At 38.5% G+C, this 15,212-nt stretch overlaps 1 protein-coding gene across 1 annotated transcript in view; it reads left to right on the top strand.

The window, feature by feature from the left end:
• Positions 1-15,212, top strand: part of obscnb (obscurin, cytoskeletal calmodulin and titin-interacting RhoGEF b) — a 598,125-nt gene that overhangs the window by 186,520 nt on the left and 396,393 nt on the right. The window contains exons 34-40 of the mRNA XM_072254438.1: positions 1,014-1,280; positions 2,533-2,799; positions 3,530-3,796; positions 6,468-6,734; positions 9,353-9,619; positions 11,288-11,554; positions 14,195-14,461. Of these exons, the coding sequence (XP_072110539.1) occupies positions 1,014-1,280; positions 2,533-2,799; positions 3,530-3,796; positions 6,468-6,734; positions 9,353-9,619; positions 11,288-11,554; positions 14,195-14,461 (1,869 nt within the window). The remainder of the gene's footprint in view (positions 1-1,013; positions 1,281-2,532; positions 2,800-3,529; positions 3,797-6,467; positions 6,735-9,352; positions 9,620-11,287; positions 11,555-14,194; positions 14,462-15,212) is intronic.

Genomic DNA, 15,212 nt, shown 5'->3' with positions numbered 1-15,212 from the left:
GGAATTTCATCTGTCATCTTCCAGTCTTTGGGAAAATCACTAGAGGCTAATAATGAAGCAAATACCTCTACAAGGTCCTCTGTAATTTTCTCTATAGCCTCCCATAAAATCTGAAGTTGCACTCGGCCAGACCCTGGGGATTTATTGAACTTAATGTGTTGTAAGGCTACAAATACTTCCTCCCTGGTAATATAGATGTTTTCCAACTTGGTCCCCTCATATTTTGAGCAACCATGATTTTCTGCTTGGTATACACGTTAAAAATCCTACCCATCGCCTATGTCTGAAGACGTAGGCAATCTTGCTGGTCTCAAAGGGGATCTACTCTCTCCCTCACCACTTCTTTGCTCTTAGTATAGCTATAGATTCTGCTGATATTTACTTTAACTTCCCTGTAAAATCGACCTCATACTCTTTATTCTCTTGATTTTCCTCTGAGGTGAATTCTTAATCTTTTTATAGTGATCTAAGGACTCCTCTCCAACTTCCTAAATCCAGTGCATGCTTCCTTCTTACCAGTCAAGGTTCTCTAAACTTGCCAGGTTTACCCTTCATCTATTACATGAACAGGCTCCACCTAGACTCTTGATAATCACACTCTCAAAAGCCTCCCATTTGCTGTTTGCTCCTTTCCTTTAAAACAGGCTTTCCTGATCAACCTCTGTTAAATCATACCTAATTCCCCCAAAAGCTCCAATTTAGGACACTAACCTGTAGATCAGTTCAATGACAGGATTAACCCAATGTAAAAGATTGAATTGTCTAGAAAAAAGTTCTTTACTCTTTGGTTGCAAAGAGAAGTGAATGACTTTAGTGTATCTGACCAAATATGTTCAAGCGAATCTTGTAGAATTAATGTGCTGCCAGCTATGAATGCAATTATGCATGAAATATATTATTCATGTGTATAGCTCCTGAAAGTTTTATGGTGTGTTTTGATAAATTAGTAAAGTAGAATTGGGAAGTTCACTTTGGAGACATACAAAATAATGTAAATCAATTTACTGTTTTAGCACTTCCAGTATTTTTCAAGACAAAGCTTCAGAATAAGGAGCTTAAAGAAGGGAATATTGCTACATTTCATTGTGAGCTGACAAAACCAGACGCTCCTGTAAAGTGGAAGAAAGGATCTGTCTTCCTTGATTCCAGTGGAAAATACGAAATGAAGCAAAAAGGTTCCAGGGTTGAGCTGATCATTCATGACTTGAAACTTGAAGATGCAGGAGAATATAGTTGTGACTCAGGGGATGAACAGACAACAGCCTCCTTAAAAGTAAAAGGTGAGCCACCATCATTTATCATAGTCATAGTGAGATACAGCACCAAATCACTGAGTTTGCACCATCAACCATTCACTTACATGAATCCTGCGTTAGTCCCATCATTATTCTCCCCATATTTATATACACCATAATTTTTGAATTTTCATCAGTCTTGTTATACCGCTTGTCCAACTATCATCTTTGCACAGCTATATTTTTTTGGAAAATTTTCCCTCAAGTTGCCACTCAAACAGCCTTGCAGTTCTTTGAAGGTAAAGTCTTCTATGAACATGAGGCATGGTTTAAAAATGAAATTTTTGGAAGTATTTGCTTTAAAATATTCTTGTTCTATTTAACAGAAGTAATTTGGTGCAGATGGCTTATTACGTAAATTGAACATTTTTAGTGGTTGTTTCCACAAACAACCTACTTTAGTAATCCTGATTTGTTGGTGTAATTTCACAGTGAATTTGTGTAATAGTAGGCTTCAAACATTGCAACAAATTTGCTGTTATATAGCCTAAATACTCTCCAACAAATCTTGTCGAGCAGCTTTACAAGATATGTTGAAGGGTATTTGGGCTACATTTTTAGCAGTCAGAGGAGATGATCTACATAAGTGCTTTCTGCATTCTGTCAAAAGTCATTCTTTTAAATGCCCTTTTAAAATTATATATAGTTTCTGGCTGTCCATTTGATGTTCATGTTTTAATAAAGCTCAGAATAAAAGCAAAACTGTATTGGAATATCACATTATTTTTAGGTAATTATCTAAAATCTGTCACCTCAATTTACTATTGATTAAATTTTTCACTAGATATCCATGTTTAGTTAAAGCATTACTAGTTCAACTTATTATTCACCAACAATCAGTGACAAAAATCACTGCTTTTTGAACATAGAACACAATGATGCTATTTAAAAACTGTTTGCTCTAAGCATACTGTAATGTCTAATGGCCACACAACTGATGCTAGTTAGAAAATGTTTGGCAACAGACACCTGTCTCAATTAAGCAGCATATTGTCCTAAATAAACAAAGAAAATTCCAGCTATTTTCTTAACTATTGTTCTTTAATAGTTGCTCCAAATAAACGACTACCCCAATTAACTGATGGCCTAGTTATATACTGTGTATAAATACTATCTATGTTTATAAAATATATAATGTCAAATATGTGGTGATTTTAAAACTATGAAATTCATGACTCTTTCATTTATATTAATTTAATCTTGAGTTAACTTTTATTGACATTTTCGGTACTCTTAGCCCTGCCTGTGCATTTTAAAAAGCCTCTTAAGAATATGGAAGCAAAAGAGGAAAGTACTGCCAAACTTTGTTGTGAGCTTACCAAGCCAGATCATCCAGTGAAATGGAGGAAAGAATCTACTTTGCTTCATCCAAGTGACAAATATGAAAGAATACAAATGGGTGCCACTGTTGAATTGCATATTCACAATCTAAAAGTTGAAGACTCTGGAGAATATACCTGTGATTCTGGTGACCAAAGGACAAAGAGTTGCTTAAAAGTAATTGGTAGGTGAAATGACATTACTCATTAGGTTGTATTATATTCGAGAAGACAGTTATATGTTATGTTATGTATAACTTGATTATAGTGCATTTTCCTACAGCAAACAAAGCTGAGAGGCAACATAATTGAGATTAGACCATAAGATATAGGAGCAGAATTAGGTCATTTAGCCCATCGAGTCTGCTCTGCCATTTCATCATGGCTGATCCATTTTTCCTCTCAGCCCCAATCTCCTGCCTTCTCCCCGTATCCTTCATGCTCTGATCAATCATACCTTAAAACATACATAAAGACTTGGCCTCCACAGATGACAAACAAATGAAACCTGTATAGCTCCTTTGGTAACTTGCCGGCCACATGCCTCCGATCTGGAAAAACAAGACTCCACTACCACCCTCTGATTCCTTCCACCAGCTAATGTCTCAGTCTCCATGGACCAACCAACCAAATGGTACCTTGTCAAAGATCTTGCTTCGTCTCCTGAATTAGCTACTGGCCGCCTGTGCCTGTGATGCATATATAGTCAGTATGTTCAGAAGGATGATACTGAATTTGTGTGGTGAAATCACCAAAACTGATAGTGCTTTCAAATGGAGAAAGGGGTTTTCTTTCCCATTGTATCTGCAAGTCTTATCTGAACTGCCGAGCATTTTATTTTTGTTTTTGAATTATGGTTATTTTTGTTTGAGATTAATTAAACTAAAAACCAACCCAAACTACCTTCTCTCATAGCCTTGCCTGTACTTTTCAAGAAAGAGCTTTGCAGTCAGGAAGTTGAGGAAAACTGCACTGCTACTCTGTACTGTGAAGTCACCAAACCAGATGCCCCCATCAAATGGAAAAAAGGATCCAGGCTGATTCGTGCAAGTGACAAGTTTGAAATGAATCAAAAAGGTCCTTGCATTGAATTGCTTATTCACAAAGTCAAACTTGAAGATGCTGGAGAATATACCTGTGATTCTGGAGATCAACAGACCACTACCTCCTTAAAAGTTAAGGGTAAGATGATACCATTAGATTTTGTAAGTCAAGTGGAAATATATAGGTAACTTGCTCCTCTGTTTGTATCAAGACCAGTCATTTGTATATGCTGTTTCTCCCTCCCCACACCCCCACCTTTATTTTTAATGTATGTCTGCTGGCCTGGCCAGAACATCGCAATAAGCCAGAATATAGAACATCACTCTTATTTCATAATGTAGCAACACATTGCGCAGACAAAGGAACTTTACTGTCTATTCAGTAGCTGTACATCATATCAACCTATTAGTGACAGTCTCTTTGCTCCTCTAGAACTTCCCCTCACTCTGAACTTCTCTGTCATTTAGACTAGCCTAATTTCTCTCGCTCTTGTTTCTGATGAACAGTCTTTGAAACTGAGGCATTAACTCGTTTTCCTTTCCATAGATGCTGTATGACTGGTTGATTTCTTATTTCTACTCTTGCTTCAGCTTCCAGTGTCTGATGTTTTACTCAGTCCATCCAGACAGCTCATAGCAATATACAGCGCAGAAACGGGCCCTTTTGGTCCACTTCATATATGTCAACTGATGCTATATAGATTTCATCAACACTATTCCCATTTATCTGTATTAAACCCTTATTCCTTATCTATGCCTTCCTTATCAAAATACCTGTCCAAGTACCTTTTGAAATCAACAAACTTCCCCCTGCTGTTCAATTAAGAGTTTTAAAATAGAAAAGCTAAAAATGTTCTACTTAACGCTAATCAAGTTTAAAATGTACCCGAAATAGCAATTGAAGAGACATCATTTACAAGGCTGTTTTAAGTGGAAAATGCAAAGTGCAGTAACCTAAATAGTTCTGTCTGGCTGATGCGTCTGGTATGTAAGTAAATGAGATAAATATGTGAGGTCTTTCTTCGGGCTGAACAGCAATACTACCAAAAACTGAAAATAGATAATCAGACATTGATTTTCTTAGTGAACTTGTTTGAAACTCAAAAATTTGAAGCTTCAGTTTAGAACATAAAATAGGGTACATTATCATGTGTAACTCACTGCCTTTTTAACTCTACCTGTACTTTTCAAAGAGCAGCTTCAAAATAAGGAAGCTGAAGAGGACAGTACTGCCATTCTGTACTGTGAGATCACAAAACCAGGTACCCCTGTGGAATGGAGGAAAGGATCTAGGGCACTTCAACCAAGTAACAAATATGAAATGAGGCAAAAGGGTTCCTGTGTCGAGTTAATTATTAATAGCCTAAAAGTTGAAGATGCTAGAGAATATACCTGTGATACAGGGCATCAGCAGACAGTGAGCTTGCTAAAAGTGAAGAGTAAGACAGTAACTTTATCATTAATGACTAACTAATTGCTCATCATTTCATATGACTTACTTATTTTCTTTATCAATAGTAATTAGTTGTATGTAATTTTGCCTGCACTGAAGTCTCACTACAGATTGTACAACAAAAGCACTTATTAGAAGACGGTATTTGTGTTTCTGTGCTCCTTGAACCCTCTTCTGCAACACTACCCAGACCACTATCATTTACTGTGTAAGTCTTCCATTCCCAAAAATGCATCACTTTGCACTTGCTGTATTAAATTCCACTTGTCACTCCTTTGTTTACATTCTCAGTTGATTTAGATCCTGTTGCAATCTTAGAGAACCTTCTTTACTACCCATCTACACCATACCCTCCAAATATCCGGAACTGCCTCTTGGTTTTTTTGCACTACCTTACTTCCCATTTTTCTATTTTCTATTTTCTATTTATGATTTATAATTTAAATCTTTAATATTTACTAATTTTAACTGTTTTTAATATTTAATATTTGTAATCCAGGGAGTGTGAAACGCGGAATCAAATATCGCAGTGATGATTGTACATTCTAGTACCAATTGTTTGGCGACAATAAGTATAAGTTTTGGTGCCATCCACAAATTTAGTAATCATGCCATCTACATTCTTATCTGAATAACAAGGTCATATAACATGGAAACAGGCCCATCATCAAAATTGGGTCTTGCCATCAGAGATTCCCATTTAAAACTAGACTCATTTGCCTGCTTTTGGTCCATATTCTTCTAAACCTTGCCTCTTCATTACCTGTCCAAGTAACTTTAATATACACTCAGTAGCCACTTTATTAGATACCTAATATGTGATCTTTTGATACTGTAGCCCATCCACTTCAAGGTGCAGTGTGTTGTGTGTTCCGAGATGCTCTTCTGCACACTGATATTGTAACAAGTAATTATAGGTATTTGAATTACTGTTGCCTTCCTGTTAGTTTGACCCAATTGAGCCTTTCTCCTCTGACCTCTGCCATTAACAAGGAACTGTGCTACTGTATTTTTGTTTTGTTTTTCACAACATTCTGTGTAAACTCTAGTCCACTGTGCTTGAAAATCACAGGAGATCAGCAACTTCTGAGAAACTCAAACCACCCTGTCTTCAGTGAAAGCCATTCAGATGTTTCCCCATTCTCATGTTTGGGCTGAACAACCACTGAACCTCATGACCATATCTGCATGCTTTCATGATTTGAGTTCTGGCAAATGATTGGCTGATTAGACATTTGTATTAACGAGCAGGTGTACAAGTGTACCTCATAAAGTGGCCACCCAGATTATGTAACAAACAATATCTTGAATCGTAATTGAAGTACATCACCATGAACTTACTCACTGTCTCTCTTAGCTCTTCCTGTGCGTTTCAAAAAAGAGCTTCAGAATATGGAAGCTGAAGAGGACAGTACTGTCTCTCTGCGATGTGAAATCTCCAAACCAGATGCTCCAGTGGAATGGAGAAAGGGATCTGTGGTGCTTCATCCAAGTGAGAAGCATGTAATGAAACAAAAGGGCTCCTGTGTGGAGTTGATCATTCACAGCCTAAAAGTTGAAGAAGCTGGAGAATATACCTGCGATTCAGGCGATCAGAAAACATCAGGCTTTCTAAAAGTGAAGGGTATGGCAGTAACCATCTCTAATGACTATTCAGTTGTCTCAAATGTTTTTCACTCAGTACCTTGTTGATAATTGTTAGTAGTCCCCTTTTCCTTCAATATGACCTTAGTATTATCAATATGAAATATTACTTTTGCCTCATCAAATTTGCAATGCAGTAAATTTTGAAAATCTGAATTGCAAGATAATTTCTAGTCAGACTTCTGTTTTACAAATTAGATTAAAATATATTTGATTATAATTTGGTAATTAGATATTCTGCGCTCTTAAAACACTAGAGCAAAACCTAATCTGGTGATCTAAAGATTTTTTATGTTACTGACCTGACAAGTTCTCCACACTGTTAAATATAACACCAAGAAATAGTCAACATGCTTTAATAATGTCATAGAGTCATCGCATACAGCACAGAAAGCTAGGTCCTTCAACTACCTTGTCAACATCAACTAAGGTAGCTTCCTGAGCTAGTTCCATTGCTATCACCCTCTTGACGTTACGAATGTCCAAATGTCTTGTAAACTTTGTAATTGTAACCCAGTTCTACTATTTTCTGAAGCTGCTTATTCCGTATGAAGCCCTCTTTTACTGGGCATCCCTTGAAATGCATCTCGTTAGCCCCACGCGAACAGCCAGTGGATTCCGTGGTGAGAATCCCATCTGTCTCAAGCTTCGTATGTCTATGGTGTATATGACTTTGGTCCTGCCAGATCTGTGAGGTTGGGGTGTCTCGCCCACCGAAACCCCAGTTTGTGTGAATACTGTGTGATTTACTGCCACCAGGCAATCGCCTGCTGTCATGAAATGACAGATCGAACTCTGCATACAATGAATGAGAAGTATATTTAAGAAGGTTGACTTGAGCAAACTGTTAATAAAGGAAAGAAACTAAAAGACATAAAGGCCCATTATACTTACAGTAACATGTTCATGGTGGATCTCAAATCTTGAACTTGTACGTAACTCAAGTACTGGACCCTTGGTCTGTGTGACAGCACAGATCACCTTCCAAAGGTCACTCGAAATCTTGAATGGGAGTATTGGTCCTTCCTCAAAGCCATTCAACTCCACAAAGCACCTTGTGCAACAGAGACAGCATCCACCATCAACTTCCCTCCTGTCCTCTCCCAGCTCCCACCACCAAAGCCTTGTCCGCCTCATGTTCTCTGAAACCTACTCCCAACTCTATCATCCTGACTGGTTGACACCACATTCCTGAGTTGAAAAACAAGGCCTCTTATCTCAGCTCAAACCAAAACAAGCTGAAAGCAGAACAGACTATTCTTACAGGAATGCTAAAATGAAATACCCCTACAGCGTAGCAGTAAAAATCTTACCAAGGTGTTACACATATATCCACCTTTCTCTGTGCGGAAAAACTTGCTGCTCAACTTGCTGTTAAATCTTAAATCTCTTGCCTTAAATGTATGCCCTCTAGTTTTCGACTTTCCTCCCTGTGAAAAAGACTGTGACCATTCTACTACCTGCCCCTCACAATTTTATAAATCTCAGTCTATGAGCTTCTTTTGTTCCAGGGATCATAGTTCCAATTGATCTGGTGTCTCCTCGTAACTCTGGCACACCAGTACTAATACCCTTGTGAACCTTTTCTCCATGGTTGCCAACTGAATCGTGTTCTTCCATGCTGACTAGATGAGTGGACAATATGCCAGATAGAGACTCACCAACATCTTGTACTCAGTGCACCACTACTCATGTTGGGAAGCATGCCCTATACCGCCTTCACTACTTTGGCTATCTGTGTCGTTACTTTCAGGAAATAATTGGCCCTTAGACCTTTCTGTTCTACAGCACTTCATAGAACCATGTGATTTACTGTGTAGGTCCTGCCCTGGTGTAACTTGTCAAATATGTCACTTCACAACTGTCTGAGTTCAATCAGATTGAAAGACTGCAGAAGACAATTACAAGGATGTTGCTAGGAATTGAGGACCTGAGTTATAAGGAATGGTTGTATAGGTTAGGACTTCATCAAATCTTCCCTCATTCTCCTTTGCTCCAGGGAATAGAGGTACACAAAATTGAATGCAGGGAGACATTTTGCACTGAGGTTGGCTGAGACTAGAACTAGAGGTCATGGGTTAAGAGTGAAAGATGAATTGTTTAAGAGGAGTATGAGGAGGAACTTCTTCACTCAGGATCGTGAGTGTGTGGAATGGACTATCAGTGGAATTAGTTTTTATTGATCTGCTTTCAACATTTAAGGAAAGTTTGGATAAATACTTGGGTAGGAGGGTTAAGCAGGTCTATGGTCCAGAGATGAGTCGATGGGACTAGGCAGAATAATATTCTGGCATTGATGAGGTGGGCAGAAAGGTCTGTTTCTGTGCTGTAGTGCCGCATGACTATGAATTCTACCTATCATTCCTTTCCCTTGGTTCCAATTTGTTGTAGATCCTGTTGCATCCTTGGACAATCTTCCTAACTGTCCCCCTCACACCGATTTTGTTATCATCCACTGACTTACGAATCAAACCACCTACATTAACTCCTATGTTATTAAAGTATATGAGAGACGACTGGATATTATTTGATCAGCGATATCATTCTTGAATCATAACTGAAGTACATCACCATAAACTTGCTCATTGTCTCTCTTAGCCCTTCCTGTGCGTTTCAAAAAAGAGCTTCAGAATAAGGAAGCTGAAGAGGATAGTACTGTTTCTCTGCGATGTGAAATCTCCAAACCAGATGCTCCTGTGGAATGGAGAAAGGGATCTGTGGTGCTTCATCCAAGTGAGAAGCATGAAATGAAACAAAAGGGTTCCTGTGTGGAGTTGATCATTCACAGCCTAAAAGTTGAAGATGCTGGAGAGTATACCTGCGATTCAAGGGACCAGAAAACATCAGGCTTTCTAAAAGTGAAGGGTATGACAGTAAACATCTTTAATAACTAATTTTTTGTCGGTTGTCTCAGAAGTTTTCATTCAGTACTTTTTCGATAATTGTTAGCAATCCCCTTTTTTCTTCAATGTGACCTTAGAATTAACAATATGAAATGCTGCTTTTGCTCTATCAAATTGCAGTGCATCAAATTTTGAAAACCTGAATTGCGAAATAATTTCTAGTCAAACTTTTCTATTTTAAATATGAAGTTAAAATATATTTAGTTATGATTTATAAATTAGATATATTGCACTGTATTAAAACTTAACTATTAAAATACTACAACAAAACTTAATCTGGCGCTGTAAAGATTTTTTTATGTTACTGATCTGGCAAGTTCTCCACACTATTAAATATTACACCAAGTACAAGTCAACTAATTTTAATAATGTCATAGAGTCATCGCATATAGCACAGAATGCTAGGCCCTTTGTTCAACTTGTCAACATCGACCAAGGTACCTTCCTGAGCTAGTTCTATTTCCTATCACCCTCTTGACCTTATGAACGTCCAAATGTCTTGTAAACTTTGTAATTGTAACCCACTTCTGTTATTTCTGGAAGCAACTATTCCATATATCCATGGCCCTCTGTGTGGAAAAACTTGCTCCTCAACTTGCCTTTAAATCTTTAATCTCTTGTCTTAAATTTGTGCCCTCTATTTTTCAATTTTCCTTTCCTGTGAAAAAGACTGTGACCATTCTCCTGTCTATGCCCTTCATGATTTTATTAGTCCCTATCCATAAGCTTCTCTTGTTCCAGTGAACAAAGTTCCAACTGGTCTGGTCTCTACTCATAATGCTGGCACACCAGTCTTAATAGTGTCCTTGTGAACCTTTTCTGCATGGTCCCCATCTTAATCACGTTCATCCATTGTGACTGGATCTGTGGACAATATGCCAGATAGTGACTCACCAACATCTTGTACTCAGTGCAGCATTCATGTAGGCAAACATGCTCTTTGCTGCCTTCGCTACTTTGGCCATCTGTGTCGCTACCTTCAGGAAATAATATATTGGCCCTCAGAACATTCTGTTCTACAGCACCTCATAGAACCATGTCATTTACTGTGCAAGTCCTACCTGGTTGAAACTTGTCAAAATGTGTCATTTCACAACAGCCTATGTTCAATAAGAATGAAAGAGTGCAGAAAAAAAATTAAAAGGATGTTGTTCAGACTTGAGTACCTGAGCTGTAAGTAACAGTTGTATAGCTCAGGAATTTATTCCCTGGAGCATAGGAGAATGAGGGGAGATTTGATAGAGGGATACAAAATTATGAGGGGTGTAGATAGGGTAAATGGAAGCACACATTTTCCACTGAGGTTGGGTGAGACTAGAGCGAGAGGTCATGGGTTAAGGATGAAAAGTGAACTGTTTAAAGGGGAACCTGAGGAGGAACAACTTCAGTCTGAGGGTAGTGAGAATGTGGAATCGGATGTCAGTGAAAGTGTGTGTGTTGATCTGATTTCAACATCTAAGAAAAGTCTGGATAAAGACGTGGGCAGGAGGGGTATGGAGGTCTATGGTCCAGAGACCTGTTGATGGGACTAAGCAGAATGACAGTCTGGTATGGACTATTTGATCAGCAATATCAGTCTTGAATCATAATTGAAGTATATCACCATGAGTTTACTCATTGTCTCTCTTAGCCCTTCCTGTGCATTTCAAAAAAGAGCTTCAGAATAAGGAAGCTGAAGAGGACAGTACTGTCTCTCTGCGATGTGAAATCTCCAAACCAGATGCTCCAGTGGAATGGAGAAAGGGATCTGTGGTGCTTCATCCAAGTGAGAAGCATGAAATAAAACAAAAGGGTTCCTGTGTGGAGTTGATCATTCACAGCCTAAAAGTTGAAGATGCTGGAGAGTATACCTGCGATTCAGGGGATCAGAAAACATCAGGCTTTCTAAAAGTGAAGGGTATGGCAGTAACCATCTTTAATGACTAATTTATTCAATTGTCTCAAAAGTTTTCATTCAGTACATTACTGATAATTGTTAGTAGTCCCCTTTTCCTTCAATATGACCTTAGTATTGTCAATTTGAAATACTTTTGCCTTAGCAAATTTGCAATGCAGCACATTTTGAAAATATGAATTGCAAGATCATTTCTAGTCAAACTTTTCTTCTGTTTTACAAATGAGATTAAAATATATTTGGCTATAATTTGGTAATTAGATATTCTGCACTCTATTAAAACACTTAAAATAATAAAGCAAAACTTAATCTGGTGATTTGAAGATTTTTTTTAATGTTACTGACCTGGCAAGTTCTCCACACTATTAAATATTACACCAAGAAATAGTCAACACGTTTTAATAATGTCATAGAGTCATCGTATACAGCACAGAAAGCTAGGTCCTTCGAGCAACATGTCATCGTCAACTAAGGTAGCTTCCTGAGCTAGTTCCATTGCTATCACCCTCTTGACCTTCTGAACATCCAAATGTCTTATAAACTTTGCAATTGTAACCCACTTCTACTATTTCCTGAAGCAGCTCATGCCATATAAAGCCCTCTTTTACTGGGCATCCCTTGAAATGCGTCTCGTTAGCCCGTCACGAACAGCCAGTGTATTACGTGGTGAGAATACCACATTTCTCAAGTGTGCTATGTCTACGGTGTTTGACTTTGGTCCTGCCAGATCTGTGAGATTGGGATGTCTGGCCCACCGAAACCCCAGTTTGTGTGAATGCTGTGTGATTTACTGCCCTCAGGCAATCGCCCACAGTCATGAAATGACAGAACAAACACTGCATACAATGAATGAGAAGTATATTTAAGAAGGTTGACTTGAGCAAACTGTTAATAAAGGAAAGAAAAAGAAAACATAAAGGCCCATTATACTTAAATAGTCACATGTTCATGGTGGAGCTCAAATCTTGAACTTGTATGTAACTCAAGCACTGGACCCTTGGTCCGTGTGACAGCACAGATCACCTTCCAAAGGTCACTCGAAATCTTGAATGGGAGTATTGGTCCTTCCTCCTTAAAGCCATTCAACTCCACAAAGCACCTTGTGCAACAGAGACAGCATCCACCATCAATTTCCCTCCTGTCCTCTCCCAACTCCCACCACCGAAGCCTTGTCCGCCTCGTGTTCTCTGAAACCCACTCCCAACTCGACCATCCTGATTGGCTGACACCACATTCCTGAGTTGAAAAACAAGGCCTCTTATCTCAGCTCAAACCGAAACAAGCTGAAGCAGAACAGACTGTTCTTACAGGAATGCTAAAATGAAATACCCCTATAGCGTAGCAGTAAAAATCTTACCAAGGTGTTACACATATATCCACCATTCTCTGTGTGGAAGAATTTGCTGCTCAACTCGCCGTTAAATCTTAAATCTCTTGCCTTAAATGTATGCCCTGTAGTTTTCGACTTTCCTCCCTGTGAAAAAGACTGTGACCATTCTACTCTCTGCCCTTCATGATTACATAAATCTCTATCCATGAGCTTCTTTTGTCCAGGGATCATAGTTCCAACTAATCTGGTGTCTCCTCATAACACTGGCACACCAGTCTTAACATCATTGTGAACCTTTTCTGCATGGTCTCCAACTGAATCACATTCTTCCATGCTGACTAGATGAGTGGACAATATGCCAGATAGAGACTCAACAACATCTTGTACTCAGTGCACCATTCATGCTGGCAAGCATCCCTATTCCACTGTCACTGCTTTGGCTATCTGTGTCGCTACACTTAGGAATAATATATTGGCCCTTAGACCTTTCTGTTCTACAGCACTTCATAGAACCATGTCAGTTACTGTGTAGGTCCTGCCCTGGTGTAACTTGTCACTTCACAACAGTCTTGAGTTCAATAAGACTGAAAGACTGCAGAAAACAATTGCAAGGATGTTACTCGGACTTGAGGACCTGGGTTACAAGGATAGTTTTGGACTTTATCAAATCTCCCCTCATTCTCCTTTGCTCCAGGGAATAGAGGTATACAAAATTGAGGGCTGTAGATATGGTGAATGCAAAGAGACATTTTGCACTCAGGTTGGCTGAGACTAGAACTAGACGTCATGGGTTAAGAATGAAAGATGAATTGTTTAAGGGGAGTATGAGGAGGCACTTCTTCACAGAGGATCGTGAGAGTGTGGAATGGACTGTCAATGGAAGTAGTGTTTATTGATCTGATCTCAACATTTAAGGAACGTTTGGACAAATATTTGGGCCGGAGGGGTATGCAGCTCTATGGTCCAGAGACGAGTCAATGGAACTAGATAGAGTAACAGTCTAGCAATGACGAGATGGGCAGAAAGGTCTGTTTCTGTGCTATAGTGCTCCATGACTGTGAATTCTACCTGACATTCTTTTGCCTTAGTTCCAGTCTGTTGTAGATCCTGTTGCATCCTCAAACAATCTTCTTTAACTGTCCCTCCCCACACTAATTTTGTTATCATCCACTGACTTACGAATCAAACCACTTACATTAACTCCTATGTTATTAAAGTATATGAGAGACGACTGGATATTATTTGATCGGCAATATCATTCTTGAATCCTAACTGAAGTACATTACCATGAACTTACTCACTGTCTCTCTTAGCCCTTCCTGTGCGTTTCAAAAAAGAGCTTCAGAATAAGGAAGCTGAAGAGGACAGTACTGTCTCTCTGCGATGTGAAATCTCCAAACCAGATGCTCCAGTGGAATGGAGAAAGGGATCTGTGGTGCTTCATCCAAGTGAGAAGCATGAAATGAAACAAAAGGGTTCCTGTGTGGAGTTGATCATTCACAGCCTAAAGGTTGAAGATGCTGGAGAGTATACCTGCGATTCAGGGGATCAGAAAACATCGAGCTTTCTAAAAGTGAAAGGTATGGCAGTAACCATCTTTAATGACTAATTCAGTTGTCTCAAAAATTGTCATTAAGTACCTTATTGATAATTGTTAAGTGTCCCCTTTTCCTTCAATGTGACCTTAGAGCAAAAGTATTTCAAATTGTTAATACTATCAAATTTGCAATGCAGCAAATTTTGAATATCTGAATTGCAATATGATTGCTAGTCAAACATTTCTTCTGTTTTAGATATCAGATTAAAATATATTGGGTTATAATTTAATAATTAAATATTCTGCACTATGTTAAAACTTTACATTACTAAAATATAAGAGCAAAATTTAACCTGGCGCTGTAAATATTTTTTATATGACTGACCTGGCAAGTTCTCCACACTGTAATAGTCAACTTAATTTAATAATGTCATAGAGTCATTGCATACAGCACAGAATGCTTGGCCCTTTCACCATCTTGTCAATGTCAACCAAGGTACCTTCCTGAGCTAGTTCTATTTGCTATCACCCTGTTGACCTTATGAACATCCAAATGTCTTGTAAACTTTGTAATTGTAACCCACTTCTATTATTTCCATCAGCGGCTATTCCATATATCCATGGCCCTCTGTGGAAAAACTTGTTCCTCAACTTGCCTTTAAATCTTTAATCTCTTGTCTTAAATTTGTGCCCTCTATTTTTCAATTTTCCTTTCCTGCGATAAAGACTGTGTCCATTCTCCTATCTATGCCCTTCATGATTTTATAAATCTCTATCCATGCGCTTCTCTTGTT

Source organism: Mobula birostris, chromosome 3 (assembly GCF_030028105.1).
Source record: "Mobula birostris isolate sMobBir1 chromosome 3, sMobBir1.hap1, whole genome shotgun sequence".
NCBI lineage: Eukaryota > Metazoa > Chordata > Chondrichthyes > Myliobatiformes > Myliobatidae > Mobula > Mobula birostris.
This window is presented reverse-complemented; position numbering and strand designations above follow the sequence as displayed.